Below are 14,697 nucleotides of genomic sequence, written 5' to 3' on the forward strand. Positions count from 1 at the left end.
TGTAAAGATAATGTTCTCTATGAGTACCATCATAACTACGGCCCTACTTGACTTGGACCCTACTTGTGTGTAGTTGGAATTCTACACACAGAGCAAACATGCTTTTACCTCAACCGTTCCCCTCACAATCCAGTCATCATTGGTCTACCTTTTCTTCAGAGACACAATCACATGCATTAGTAACTGTCAGTGTTGCACACAGCAAATTTTTTTGGACAACCCACCGCATGCCTTCTACAGCCACTACCCATTCCTCGATGACCTTGGTCACACATTGCTATTGATTTTTTTCACTGAATTCCTGGCCTTCCAGGGTAACACCATTATATTAACAGTCATTAGTCATTTTTCTAAAACACGTCGATTAACACCTCTACCCAAGCTCCCAACAGCTTTCGAAACAGCAGAATATCTCTTCCACTACGTGTTTCGCTATTATCGACTACCTGAAGATATTGTCTCAGACCGGGGGTTTCCAGTTCATATCTCGGGTCTGGACAAGGTTTCTTAGAATATACTGTCAGCAGAATCAGTCGGACTAGAGCCACTTCTTACGCTGGCCTGAATATGCTCAAATTCCCTTCAGAAACCCTCCACTGGCATTACCCCTTTTCAGTGTGTCCTGGGATTTCAACACCTTTTATTTCAGTGGTCAGGGTAACCCTCTGTGTTACCGGTCGTTGACGACTGGCTCTGACGGAGCGAGACGGTATGAAACCAAGCACACATTCAACTTCTAGGTAAGTCGGAGTAAACTGCGATGCTAATCGTGTCTCATGAATGCACAGTCATGCACAAAATACCAAAAGCCAATGTCAGGATTTTCATTAAGTAACAAATTAAATTTCGATTTGTTTTTCACCAAACACTATCATATACCCCTAGAACACTTGGAATATATGACACGTCACATGGGACCTTTCTGTGATACTTTTGCATCTTTTTTTAAGCTTGATTCTGGTCGCTATTCACTCCCATTATGAGGATGAGCACGAGCGGGAAATTTTATTTTAAGTCTCCTTCTGTGGTCCGAAAAAAAAAAAAAGAAGGACATACTGCATTAGAAGAACACCAGGGTGATTACATTATGACTTTTATTATTAACTCTTTCCACACCATTACGCATCTTCTGAAAGAGTTCTGAATCTCCTGAACAAAACACAAAGAAGATTCAGAAACAAGGGATCTCATATGTAATCATATGCATATGTGAAATAACACGATCACCAACATTAAACAGCATATAAATCAAAACTGCCTAATGTTACAGAATGAAATGTCGATTCAGGATGAGCTATAGGCCCGTGCAAGCATTAGGGGTGTTGATGGACTCGATCTACTCCATCTGTGTTTTGATCATTATTCTGAATTCGATCTGGATGTGGTCTTTGACAAAAAACGTTATCGTAACCCCCCTCAGATCTGATAAAAACAGAACCAGAGCTTCTGCTCCTGTATTATATGGAAGCATATCGGTAGCAATATTCAATTTGAAACGTAATATGCAAAATGACAATGCAATATGTAAAATGGCAATGCATTTCTGTATAAAAATTTACATTTTCCATTACATTTGTGCAACATTTGGTGCAAAATCAATGAATGTAGCAAAACTCAATGTGCAAATTGAAAATGCATTCCGAGCCACTCACGTCCCCGCCTCATCCCGCCCTGTCAATCAGGAACAGGAGTGGTGCTGTAAAAGAGGTTTATGTTTTAAAGAAAAACGTCCATTGGACAAGCTAGATATTGTGGGGAGCATACAAATGCCTGTATGGAGCAGAAATGAAACATTAATGATGTGCTGTTGTTGTCTGATGCCAGACTGTGTAAATTATGGTTTTGTTTTTATATAAAATATTCTCATTGTTTGATGTATACTTATCTTTATTTAGGCCAAATTTGGGACATTTTGGCTAAAGTGGGCGAAGATAAAAATCTTAATTCAGTCAAGAGTAGCGAGTGATTTTCTCTTTTGTTGTTTTATTAACATTAAAGGGATAGTTCACCTAAAAATGAACATTTTGTCATCATTTACTCACTCAAGTTGTTTTAAACCTGATGTTTAAATTGAACATAAAAGTTTTTGAAGAATGCAGGTAACCAAACAGTTGCTGGTCCTCAATGACTTCTAAAAGTTTTTTTGGTTTTTTTTGTACTAAGGAAGTCATTGGGGACCAGCAACTGTTAATACCCACATTCTTCAAAATATCTTCTGAGTTAAGCACAAGAAAGAAATTAATACAGGCTTGGAACAACATGAGAGTGAGGAAATCATGACAAATTATTTTGAGGTGAACTAGCCCTTTAAGGACAAGCGACAGTATGTTTACTAGGTCACTTTAAGACCTGCACGCATCTAGAAACAGACATCAGTTAACTCAAATCTGATTTTCTCTCAACTGTTTTCGTTCACTATAGACATAACCAACTGTGTTTATGTAAACCTTGTGTGTATTTGGCAGTATTAGCACAATCAGACGCGAAAGATAAAGTCGAGTTTGGCGCTGTTTGACAGTGCGCGCGCGCTTTGGGCGTACAAGCTCAGAAAAAGTGCATCATGTCAGAACAGAACACCAATGAAATGTTTACCCGGCAAAGCTTTAAAGCACGAGCAAATAATTTGTGACAACTTTTGTGATTGCGAATAAGTGCAGTGTCCTGTGAGTGTAACTCTACCGCTGCATTAACAAGTGATGTGAATGTACGTTGAGTTTTACAGTATCGGGACTGAGGCGCCAGAACTGCAGCTGATAGAATGTGCGCTGTAGCACGATACCAGCATATTTCTTCAAAAGCAGATCGTGGAGACATTATGTCGCACTATACAGCCATGCTTATGCTCATGCAAAGCCTCATTGATGTAATATTTTTTTATTGCAATGTTTTATGTTGAAATGTTTTTATCATTTATTAAAGAAAATTATGTAAATCTTAACAACCTACTGTAAGCCTATTTAATTCTTACTAAAGAATTCTAAAACACAAATGCTGCCGACTAACATCGGTTAGCAAGTCCTGATCAATGTTTTAATTTTACGATCATTTAATTTAATTTATTTCACTGTTATGTTTCAGTTAATAAATCTATTAACAAATTGAAATAACACGAAGTATAAGACACGTAATCTATTGACTAGGGATGCTCCAATCAGCATTTTTTGCCTCTTATACCGATATCTGGGATTCAGTATCGGGCGATACCGATCCGATACTAAAATAAAAACAGTGCTGAATTACCTAATAAACAGTATGCCTCACTGTGTGGAAGAGACTGGGATCATTCTTTTGTGAAAGGCATCAGGCAGGCTTGACTTAAACATTACTTAACTTTATGGGGGGTGCTGGATGGCTAAAATACACATTAATTGTGCAGATATTAAGATAAATAAATACATGATATTCAATAAAAATAAAAAGAAGCATGGATAAGATTTATTCATGTTTCTTTTTTATTTATGTTTAATGATTGCAAAAATAACTAGATTAATCACACATTTTTTTCTGTGATTAATCACGATTAATCACCATTAAAAAAACTTGTTTTTAACATATTTTATAATGTAATAATTTCACAGTTAATCTCCAAATTAATGTAGAAACAAAGACAGTATATTTGAAATATTTGTCTAACAGGTAGGAAATGAACAGAAATTGAATAAAGTTATCAAACAGTTTGCACTGCATAAATTTAAAATGATATATAGATTAATTCTTATTAAAGTTACAAGTTCTTTAGTCAAGAGCAGTGAGTAATTTCCTCTGTTCCCTTTGTTCTTTGATTAACTTTACTGACAGAAAGCTTCATTGGCTGCTGTCCCTTTAAGATCTGCCACTGCTGACAGAGACACAGATCTCACACAACTTCATTCCCTCACAACTTTTTACATTCATTTAAGACTTTGTTTAACTCATTTAAGACTGCTCAGTCTGCTCTTATGAGGATACTCGACAAAACGGACATTTTGGCATAATTGCACGTGTTAGTGTTCGTTCAACTTCAAGCCGAAAGAGAACTCGATTCTGATCTTTCTGTGTGTCGTGTGTGAGTCTTGAATGGTTTAACCCTCTGGGGTCGACAAACGCGCCCGCGCGTTTTGCTGGATTTTTTTCACATAGCAGCAACATAAACTTAAAATACGCCGTCATTTATGGTCATACAGAAAAAAGAAATATGAAAAAACAATCTGTGATATTTCTACTTTTGTATGTGTCCACTTACAATCAAATCAAAACATTGTGCTTTTGTAAAATAAAGAAAATAAACAGGGTGTGCTTTCTGCCTCTCCGTCGCGGTGAACTTTTTTTTCTTGAGCAGGTCTATAAACTGAAACAAAACTCAGCGAATACTTGTCACACATTTATGAGCCATATACCTATATAAACATTTAAGTGTGTACTTTTAAATGATCGGATTCAAACTGAAAACAAATATTCTCTGTTTAAGTAATTTGTATAAAACCAACAAGATGTCCAGTTTCTCAAACGCTTGCTCATTATTTTTAATTTGACCACGCCCACGCGCGCAAAAGAGATTCACATGCAAATCTCCACATGGAACGCGATTGCGCTCATTACCTCTAAAAACAAAACACCACACTTCATAAATCCCTGCTTTTCGTCGAGTTTGGAAGACATGCAGTGAGCTTACATTGGATTTACCTCAGAAGAAGAAGAACGCGAATTGAAGACAAGAAAGATGTAAGGTAAGAAATTCTTACTTATTAGTTTATGTTATTGTTGCATAAACTTCACATTGCAGTTGAACTGTTGATAGATATATGGTGAATATTATAATATTTAGACCCGTGTTTACTGTTACTGTGTTTGTGGATATCTGCTCTGAAAGCGGCACTAAAAGACTTTCAAACTTTTTAAAAAGCAATTTTAACCAGAAAAATCTAAAATTTATTCCCAAAATCGTGCAGGCCTATATTTCTCTTGATATCAGTATGTTCACTTTTTTTTTTTCTTTCAATGACCAGATGCCACTGAGTCCTGCTGACTTCAACATTCACATGAGTCTCTGTATATGAACATGGTAAAGTGAAAATCAAACACCTTGGAAATGAAAGGTATGTACAATGTTTTTTAGGAATGGCACAAAGGTCTCTGTCTTTGGGTCATTTTTTCAAAAATGTGCTTTTTTGTCATTTGTTGTGTATCTTTGGATTATGTTGTGTTGTAAATAAATCCAAACAATCAAACAGCCATTCTTTTTTAAATCTCCTCATTCTTTGTGCAAGGTTGCTCAGAATGACAGGGCCTGATAGCTCCTAATAGGGCCATTAGGGAGGGTCTTTGTCTTTCTCAGGTGTGAAAACAATACATATTAATGATGTGATCACGCCTCCTCGCATAAAGCTTTCTTACATAAAACACGTCTTACAATTTTTAAATCAATATATTGTCTTATCTGAATGAGCAGTCAGGGTGATTTTCACAGTTTTGGAGCAAATATTCTAGGCTACGTGATACAGTTTTCAAAAGTCTTGTGAAGAAATAATCAGTATGGGTTTCATGACCTTATTTCAGTGACAATTTTTTTTTTTTTTCACAAACCACGCATAAATGTCATTATCTCAAAACTACAAACTTTTACATACATACTGCTGATATATTATTGTAGCAGAGTTTGTGCTGAATACAGTGTAATCAGACTTTAGCCATAAAAATGTCACAAGTAACAGAAATAAGCACAAATGTCAGAGCATGTCAGAACACCTCCAGGGCCAGAAAACACCTCAGACCCCAGAGGGTTAAAAGCATTTGCATGAATAAGAGCGCATCATATAATGTGACGCCAGCCAAAGGATGACCAAAAAAAACAGATGCTGCGTTAATTGCGTTAAATATTTACCACTGAGTCTTCTCCTCCCATTTCTACCAGTGACGCTTATCCAACTTCCCAACTACTACCAGCGCAGACGTCAACAGCACAACTGGGTTGTAGGTTGCCAGGTTAAGCTCACAAATGGGTTGAAATTTGTATGAAGTGTTGATTGTGTGAGTAGGATACGTTTAATACAAGATCTGGCAATCGGACAACTTTGGAATAATAAATTGATGTGGTTATTCATAAAACGAGGTTTGGGCCATACAAATTACGGGAGTTTCATGGGAGAAATAACAAAACGGGAGGGGGGTGGGAGATGGGTGTGAAATACAGGAGGCTCCGGGGGAAAACAGGAGTGTTGATAGGTATGCACGTTAGCTTGTTTGAATTGGAAACAGTTTACCTGCCGCCTGCATTCTGCGCATGTTGCTAGCGTGTGATGTCACATGCACAGCATAGAATTACAGCGAGAGCGTTTAGAGAGCCGACTGCTTTGTAAGCTTTCGAATCACTCTCGCTGTAATTTGATGCCCCTACGGATCGGGCCCATTGTTACCGATACCCGATCTAAAATTTTATTCCATATCGGAGCCGATACCCGAAACAAATATCGGGTTGGAGTATCCCTACTAATGACATGCATTGACTTTCTAAATTATAGAAAAATTGGGCACACAATGTTAACATTTAGCCTACTTTGCTTAAATTTCATGCAATAATAGAAGCCTACATTTGTTTCAGTTCTAAAGTTGTATTGTAATTTCAGTATTGGGATTATGAATTCAAGTGAACCAACTACAATGGTTCACTTGAATTTATCTGCTACCAGCTCTCAATCGCTCTCAATGAGCCACAGCGCAGCGTCAGATTACGTAATAGAGATAATAAACTGACACTTTTCAAAGTCTGTGATTATAGCGCCACTTAGCGGTAAAAGGCAGCAAATACACATCCCCAATTTTACCGCCGCTGGAATGGCGTATTATTCTGGTTGAGTAACAACTGTACTTTTAAGAATTCCATGTGCAGGCCCAAATCACTCTTTGCTATAGTTAACAATCTCACTAATCCACCACAACATGTTATTTCTGGCTCTGGAGTGCTTGTGAATAGCTTTTCTCAATTCTTTTCAGACAAAATGAATCCATTACCAAAGACACCAAAGTGACGCAAATGTTCATTTGATGTAAGCTGATTCAGCTCATTCAACAAACTCTCTCTGCTTTCACTCTGACTACCTCTGCTGCCATAAGTTATCTAATTATGAAGTCTAATTCCACATCCTGCCAGCTTATATCTAATATCTAATTTACCATTCTTAAGCAAAATACTTGAAAAAGTTGTGGCTTCACAACTGAGATCATACTTAGATCCTAATGGTCTTTTTGAACCTTTTCAGTCAGGATTTCACCCATCTCATAGCACTGAAACTGCTCTTCATTGGGTGGTTAATGACATTCTTCTGTCCATGGATTCAGGGTTAATAAACAAGTTCTGCATTTGACACAGTCTCCCATTAAATACTCATCTATCGCCTTAGTGATATCGGCATCACTGGTTCAGCTCTTTCCTGGATCATTTCCTACATCAGCGACAGAAAGTATTATATCACTATACAAGGGTATAGATCTGTCACTGCTCCGCTTACACAGGGTGTTCTTTAAGGTTCAGTTCTTGGCCCACTACTGTTCATCATTTATATATATCCACTTGGTGACCTCATATACATGCATGGACCTTATTGCTATGCTGATGACATTCAAATTTTCCTCACCACCAGCTCTAATAGAGCATCCCTGCCCGACTCACTTACTACATGTATCAGGGATATCAAGCATTGGATATCCCCGAATTTCCTCAAGTTAAATAATAACACAACTGAAATATTGATGATTGGCTCTGCTGCCTCAGTCAAAAGGATGGACCGGTCCTTTGATATTGATGGAGTTCATGTTAAGCCTTCTTCATCCATCCGTAACCTTGGTGTTGTATTTGACTCAACTCTTTTTGCTCTCATATTTCTTCTGTTGTTAAAAACTATTTTTTTCCATTTTCGTAATATTGCACATCTTCGATCTTCTCTAGTTGATGCTGACACCTTAATTCATGCATCAATCGATTACAGTATGTTCTCACATCAACCAGACATTCTGCTCACATTACTCCTCTGCTCATCACTGGTTACCCGTGGCATCACGTATTCACTTTAAGATATTACTTCTAACATTTAAGGCATTAAATGGTCATGCACCTCCATATCCATCTGATCTAGTTTACTCCTACCACCCTGCCCGGTCCCTTAGATCAGCTGAACTTGTTTTTTTGGGGTTTTTTTGTCCACTGTAGGTGGAAGTTCATTTAGTGCTAATGCTCCTAAATTATGGAATTCACTAGCCCTTACACTTCATTATATCTCATCTATGGCTACCTTCAAGACTCAGTTAAATACATATCTATTTAACATGTACTTTGGATAATGTGGCTATATGTATCCTTATGTGTTTGCAATGTGTGTGTGGGTGTGTAAATGTATTGTAATGTACAATGAAGTCTATATACATAAAACTTCTAAGTACCTCAAAATGTTGAGTTGACAGTTTGGATTCTTCAGTCCAGCAGAGAGCACCTTCACTCCTGAATCCTGTAGGTCATTGTTACTCAGGTCCAGCTCTCTCAGGGGTGAGTTTGATGATTGTAGAACTGAAGCCACAACTTCACAGTGCTGATCAGTTAGATTACAGGCTGCTAATCTGAAATAATATATTGTGTTAATATATTACAATATAGTATATACAATATATAAACTATTTTAACTATGTTACACTAATGTGTATTCACCTGAGTTACTTTCACTCAATTGAGTTGTTTCTGCCACACAAAGTAATGAGTTGTGTCTGTGTGTAAAGTTAATTACTTAAGGGTGCAATGTTGAAAACATGTAAAGTCTAATTGGTCCAAAAAAAAATTGTTGAGTTCAAAACTGTAGGATTGATTTTTTTTTCAACCACCCCTATTCATCAACCAATCAGATTCATGCATTCAACAGCCCCCCATAGTATAAAATTTATTTAAAGCACATATTATTATTAACATTAATTAATGAATGAAAGTCAAACTCAAACCTCAGTATGTTGAGTTGACAGTTTGGACTCTTCAGTCCAGCACAGAGTAGCTTCTGTCCTGAATCCTGCAGGTGATTGTTACTCAGGTCCAGCTCTCTCAAGGAGTTTGATGACTGTAGAACTGAAGCCACAACTTCACAGTGCTGATAAGTGAGATTACAGGCTGTTAATCTGAAAAAAGAGAGGACTCTTGTTAAAAGGTTATGATCAGTCAAGATCTTGTTAATAATGGAGAAGCTTTTGCGTACTGGAGAGACGTTAGAGAGCGGGAAGGCCTGGGTTGCACTTTTATTTTACATTACATGCACTTACATGTTGTTACAGTGTACTTACTTTAGAAAGTACTGGGTAATATAAGGTAACTGCATGGGTTAAGGTTAGGTTTAGGTTCATGGTTAGTACCTAGTTAGTACCCAGTTATTGTAATTACTATTATAACATATTAATTAGTTTATGTAATAAGTACATTGTATGTACAAGAGGAAAAGGACTCATCCGGTTTTAACCTAGCAGTTTATGTTCACTTGAGCCATAATTGACTGTATTTACGTGAGATACGTGGCTTATTAAAGGGCACCTATTATGCAAAATTCACTTTTACATGGTGTTTGAACATAAATGTGTGTTGGCAGTGTGTGAGCAAAACCACCCTAGAATGATAAAAATCCACCCAGTGTTTTTTTTACAATCTCAATAAATCATAAGCACCGTCTCAGAATGAGCTGTTCTAAGATTCTATGCAATGTGACGTAGAATTGCACAGGCCCCTCCCACGACTGTTGATTGACACTGCAGTTTGAGCATAGACCCGCCCTGAGGGAGTGGGACACAGTCCTCCATTGTTTCGACGCTTGAGCAGCTGTAGACAAGAATGTCTCCTAAACGATTGAGGTGTTTTGTTGTTGGATGTAAGAATGAACATAGCAGTCTTCATTTACTCTCGTTGTTACTTGAGGATGGATCTGTACCAACTGTTCGTGATCCAGCTTACACTCTCCGGAGCGACAGGCCTAACGTTACTGATCACGGCAGAAATTAAAGTGAGAGCGCGCACTTTATGACAGCTCATCGAGTAGTTTTACGGATTTACAGTGTACCAGTTTATTAAGCACAGACTGAAAAGGTGTGTATATATTTGTTTACTGTTAGTTGTAACGAGTGTTTTGTGTACTTCGCTGTGTATGTTCCATGCTAATGAAAGGGAGAGAGAGAGTTTTGGATAAGACTTAAATGCTCACATCTTATACTGTGTTTATTTAGCTGCTCATACAGTGATTTTCTGGAGTAAAACTAACGCTTCATCTTTTGTGTCATGTAAAATAAACTTAATTGAACTCATCAGTATATTTTGGTCATCATTCGAACGAGGTCTGCTACAGCAGGCTTGTAGCTATTAATAGTGGATAAAAGCAGATGACAAATTAGTTATAACCATAATTAAACTAAACTATACCTGTGATATCTCTATACAGCATATATTCTCTGGCTCTGTGGGCATTATTGTCCGACTCCGAGTCGAAATGAACACCGCTACTGAGAGTTTCTGTTCTGATATTATCAGATGAGATTGTCCTGGCTCTGAGCGCGAGCTCGTGAGGCTCCGCCTTTTGGGCCGGCAGCAGCAGTTAATTTGCATTTAAAAGGATACACACTAAAACGGCGCGTTTTTCTGAGCCCCAAAAAATGACAATTTAAACATGCTGTAAAAAAAATATCTGTTGGGTATTTTGAGCTAAAACTTCACATACATACTCTGGGGACATCAGAGACTTATTTTACATCTTGTAAAAAGGGTCATAATAGGTGCCCTTTAAGGCTAAATCTTACTAACCACTTTTGCTAAATGGGTTAACCCTCTGGGGTCTGAGGTGTTTTCTGGCCCTGGAGGTGTTCTGACATGCTCTGACATTTGTGCTAATTTCTGTTACTTGTAACATTTTCATGGCTAAAGTCTGATTACACTTTATTCAGCACAAACTCTGCTACAATAATATGTCAGCAGCATGTATGTAAAAGTTTGTAGTTTTGAGATAATGACATTTATGCGTGGTTTGTGAAAAAATGTGGTTTGTGCAGACAACTTCAGTGTTTCTGACGAGAGTTTTAGTGAGTGCGCAGAACGCGGAAAGTAAGTGATGGCTTAACCCTCTGGGGACCACAAACGCACCCGCGCGTTTTGCTCGTTTTTTTTTTTTAGCAATGAAAATAAACACTAAATGCTCTGTTAATTTTGATCTTTCATTTTCGTGTAATACATCAATCGATCCTGTTCAGTTTCTATTTTTTTTCTGTATACTCACAATAAAAATAAAGTGTTTTGCTTTTTGACAAATAAAGAAAAATTAACATGATGCGATTTCTGCCTTCTCTCTGTCAGTAAACTCCCATTTGAAACGCGTTCGAAAATGATCTATAACTCCGCGAAAATTCAGTCAAACAGGCAAACAGACCCACGGGCATAAAGCTTGAGATCGCATCTTTTAAATGAAGTCATTTATATAAAAAACAAATATTCTCAGCTTCTGTAATCTGTATAAAAAGAGAGCGACTCCTGTCGAGCTCATTAGGAGCTCATTCACAGTAATGTGACCACTCCCCGGAGAGCGCGTGCTATTCAAACGCAAATTCTGAGAACTATTTCAGAGCTGTGAAACGCCCACATCAGCTGTAAACAAAGCGCGTCGCGACTCCTCGCGAGTGAGACATAGCCTACCTTATGGAGAAAATATTCCTCAGAACAGTGCTGATGAGGAGCAATATCTCCTGAAATGAGGAGCAGATTCCGCTGAGGAGTGAGGTAGGCTGTTTTCTTTTCTCACGTGTGGAATAACGTTATGGAATAACGTTAGTGTAGGCCTATGTAAACCGCAAAAAGATGAATCGCATTTCTATAATATGACTCGCCTTTCTGTGAGATGAATGAAGGGGACATATTTGTAAAGACTGTTTAGCCTAAATATGAATCGCGCGTCTGTGTGTGAAAGAATAAACTGCTTTGCTATAGCCTACTGAGATGAGTAAAAATCGACAATATGTTGAAATAAAATGTATTTGTATAAGCAACGTATTAAACTGCAAAAAAAATACTATTTTTGTCAAAAATAAATTCATAGACTAAGATGTTAGATGTTCCAATGTTGGCTATATTCAAACTAATGAATACATGATAAACTGTAGGCCTATAATCTTTTTTTTTTTTTTTTTACAAAGAAAGAGTACACTTGAAATATTGTTGAAATTGTAATTGTTGTAATTGTAACATTTTGAATAAAATAGCAAAACATATTTACAAGAGAGATGTAAGCGAAATCTTAAATGGTCAATATAAGTCTTCTTCTAAATACATCTTTTGTCCTTGCATTGTGGCTCAGTCAGTTTCACACCTGAGTGAATGGCTCATTATACAGAGTGGGTGGGACATTCATAATCTAAGGTGTAAACTACTCCTCCCCCTCGCATATTGGCTTTCCAAGCAAAACCTGTTTTACACCATTTAAATCAATGTATTTTTTTTTGTGAACGATAAAGCAAGACTATTTTTACATCATTTTGAAGCTAGAACTCAAAGGGACAACATCAATTAGTCAAAAGTCTTGTGGACACATATTTAATATGTGTTTTGTGGTCTTAATTCAGCAACTTTCATTTTAATTTTTTTCAATAACCACGCATAAACATTATTCTCTTAAAAATACAAACATCTACATACACGTTGCTCGCATATTATGGTAGCCCTGTTTGTGCTATATAGAGTGAATTTACACCTTTGCCATTAACATGTTTATAAATAACTGAAAAAAGCACAAATGTCAAGGCATGTCAGAACATCTCAAGGACCCCAAAAACAGCTTGGTCCCCAGAGGGTTAAAAGGGAGCCCTATTGACGATCTAAATAATAGTTTTGTTTTTCATGCTTCTAGAGGACCAGTGGTTATGTTCACACTGTAAGTGATAACTGCAAATGATAAAATGTGGGAGTGAATCCGCTAAGTTTTAGTCCTGTGAGTCATGAAATTGCGATGATTGACATAGTAACCATAGCAACATTATGGCTGGCTTCTAATAATGTTATGATTTTTGTTACATTTACACTTTAGTCATACGTTTACAAAACACCTTGCAGAATGTAACAGAACGTTATAGAAATTGTTTTTTTTTGTTTGTTTTTTTAATAAGAAGTATCAAAACATTGATTCTATTTAGTACTGCCCTGAAAAAGCTTTTTCACATAACAGATGTTCAATAGCCTAGTCCACAAGACAAAATACAAACACAAAATACAAGACAATTTACATAGGCTTGATTTTTAATATTGTGTGTCATTACCTGAATGATCCACAACTGTTTTTTTGTTTTGTTTTTTGTAGGGGTGTAACGATTCGTTTTAACAACGATTCGATTCGTATCGCGATTCGTGGTTGTCGATATGATTCAAGGACGATATTGGTTCATTTAGAACGATACGATCTGAAACGATTCAGTGACTTGAAATCGATTCAGTGACTTTTTAGCCAAAAATTCTTGTAAGGGAATCAGGTATCAATTAATTATGGATATAAACAAACAAGTGAACAACAATTAATTTCAAATGCATTCACATTTTATTTGAATAAAGTAGGGCTGCATGATTATGACAAAAAATTTATAATTGTCGATTATTCCCTTGAAATTGTGATTATTAATTACGATTATCACAACATTGAATGATGTTTTGAATAGTTTGGCCATGGGATCCACATTTCCCCATGGTCATCAAGCCGCGACCCACCTTTTTAGGAATTATATATGCCTATTATAATACATTTGTTTACACAAAAATTGTTGACACACAAGTTCTGTCCCCAAGTTCTGTTTTTACAAGTTCTGTAAAAAAAAGGTAAGAATATGACAAATACTGATAAAAAGTATAGGCACTGCGAGGTTAAGCTATTAAATAGCAGTCCCAAACTAGTTTTTGTTAATACAATCTTGGTATGAGCCACCACAGTCATATAAACAAACAAGAATTAGGCTACCATGGTGATACACAATACTTAACTGGTAAACATGGAAACTGCTCCTGATAAATAGCAACACACATGACGTACCAATAACGTAATTTATTGGTATTTTACTTTTATTTTTATTTTGTAACTTACTAATTTACGACGTTGCATGCTCGTATTTCTTTTGCGCTTTAGTGAAGTCATACAGTGTGCGCCGGCGCATTTGCGCGTGCAATTAAAGAGTGCACGGTGACAGGACATGAAATTTCGTTTTTCTGAGGTGAGAGACTTTATTTCGTTACAAGTTATGAAAATAATGATAGAATAATGACACAGACATATAGCCTGACAACATCATCTGACCGCAGGATACTGAATCTGGACAACACGTTTAAATTTAAAACGTAACGACATTGCATGCTTGTAGTTTATTTTGTGCTTTATAGTGAAGCGATATAGGCCTACAGCACGCTCCGCCGCATCTGCGCGTGCAATTGAAGAGTTTGCAGTATAGCGGCTGAGAGAACAGGAAAGTCCGTTTTTCTGAGGTGAGAGGCTTTGCACTGCATGTTGTCTTTGCGCTGCTGATAGTCACAGATAGGCAGACTGAATCGAGTAACGTTTAACGCCTTTATAATTAAAAGTACTAAGAAAAAACATCCATATAAAGTCTGACGTGCTTAAATCTAATGCGTTATTTCCTAGTATCGATACAATCGATTCATTACCTTTTAAAACGATGTTAGATCGATAT

The 14,697-nt window shown here is 36.9% G+C and overlaps 2 protein-coding genes across 5 annotated transcripts in view; both read right to left on the bottom strand.

Moving 5' to 3' along the window:
* LOC311079737 (uncharacterized protein) overlaps positions 1-14,697 on the bottom strand; it is a 183,357-nt gene that overhangs the window by 85,058 nt on the left and 83,602 nt on the right. The gene's annotated exons all lie outside the window — the stretch shown is intronic.
* Positions 1-14,697, bottom strand: part of LOC311079613 (NACHT, LRR and PYD domains-containing protein 3-like) — a 118,527-nt gene that overhangs the window by 69,433 nt on the left and 34,397 nt on the right. For 3 of the 4 annotated variants that reach the window (XM_084109193.1, XM_084109192.1, XM_084109195.1), the window contains exons 4-5: positions 8,959-9,129; positions 8,413-8,586 (exon numbers count right to left, since the gene is read on the bottom strand). In XM_084109193.1, the coding sequence (XP_083965319.1) occupies positions 8,413-8,586; positions 8,959-9,129 (345 nt within the window). The remainder of the gene's footprint in view (positions 1-8,412; positions 8,587-8,958; positions 9,130-14,697) is intronic. The other variant, XM_084109194.1, reaches the window with a different exon arrangement.

The sequence above is a fragment of the Abramis brama genome (genome assembly GCF_963993115.1).
Source record: "Abramis brama genome assembly, chromosome: 1".
Lineage (NCBI taxonomy): Eukaryota > Metazoa > Chordata > Actinopteri > Cypriniformes > Leuciscidae > Abramis > Abramis brama.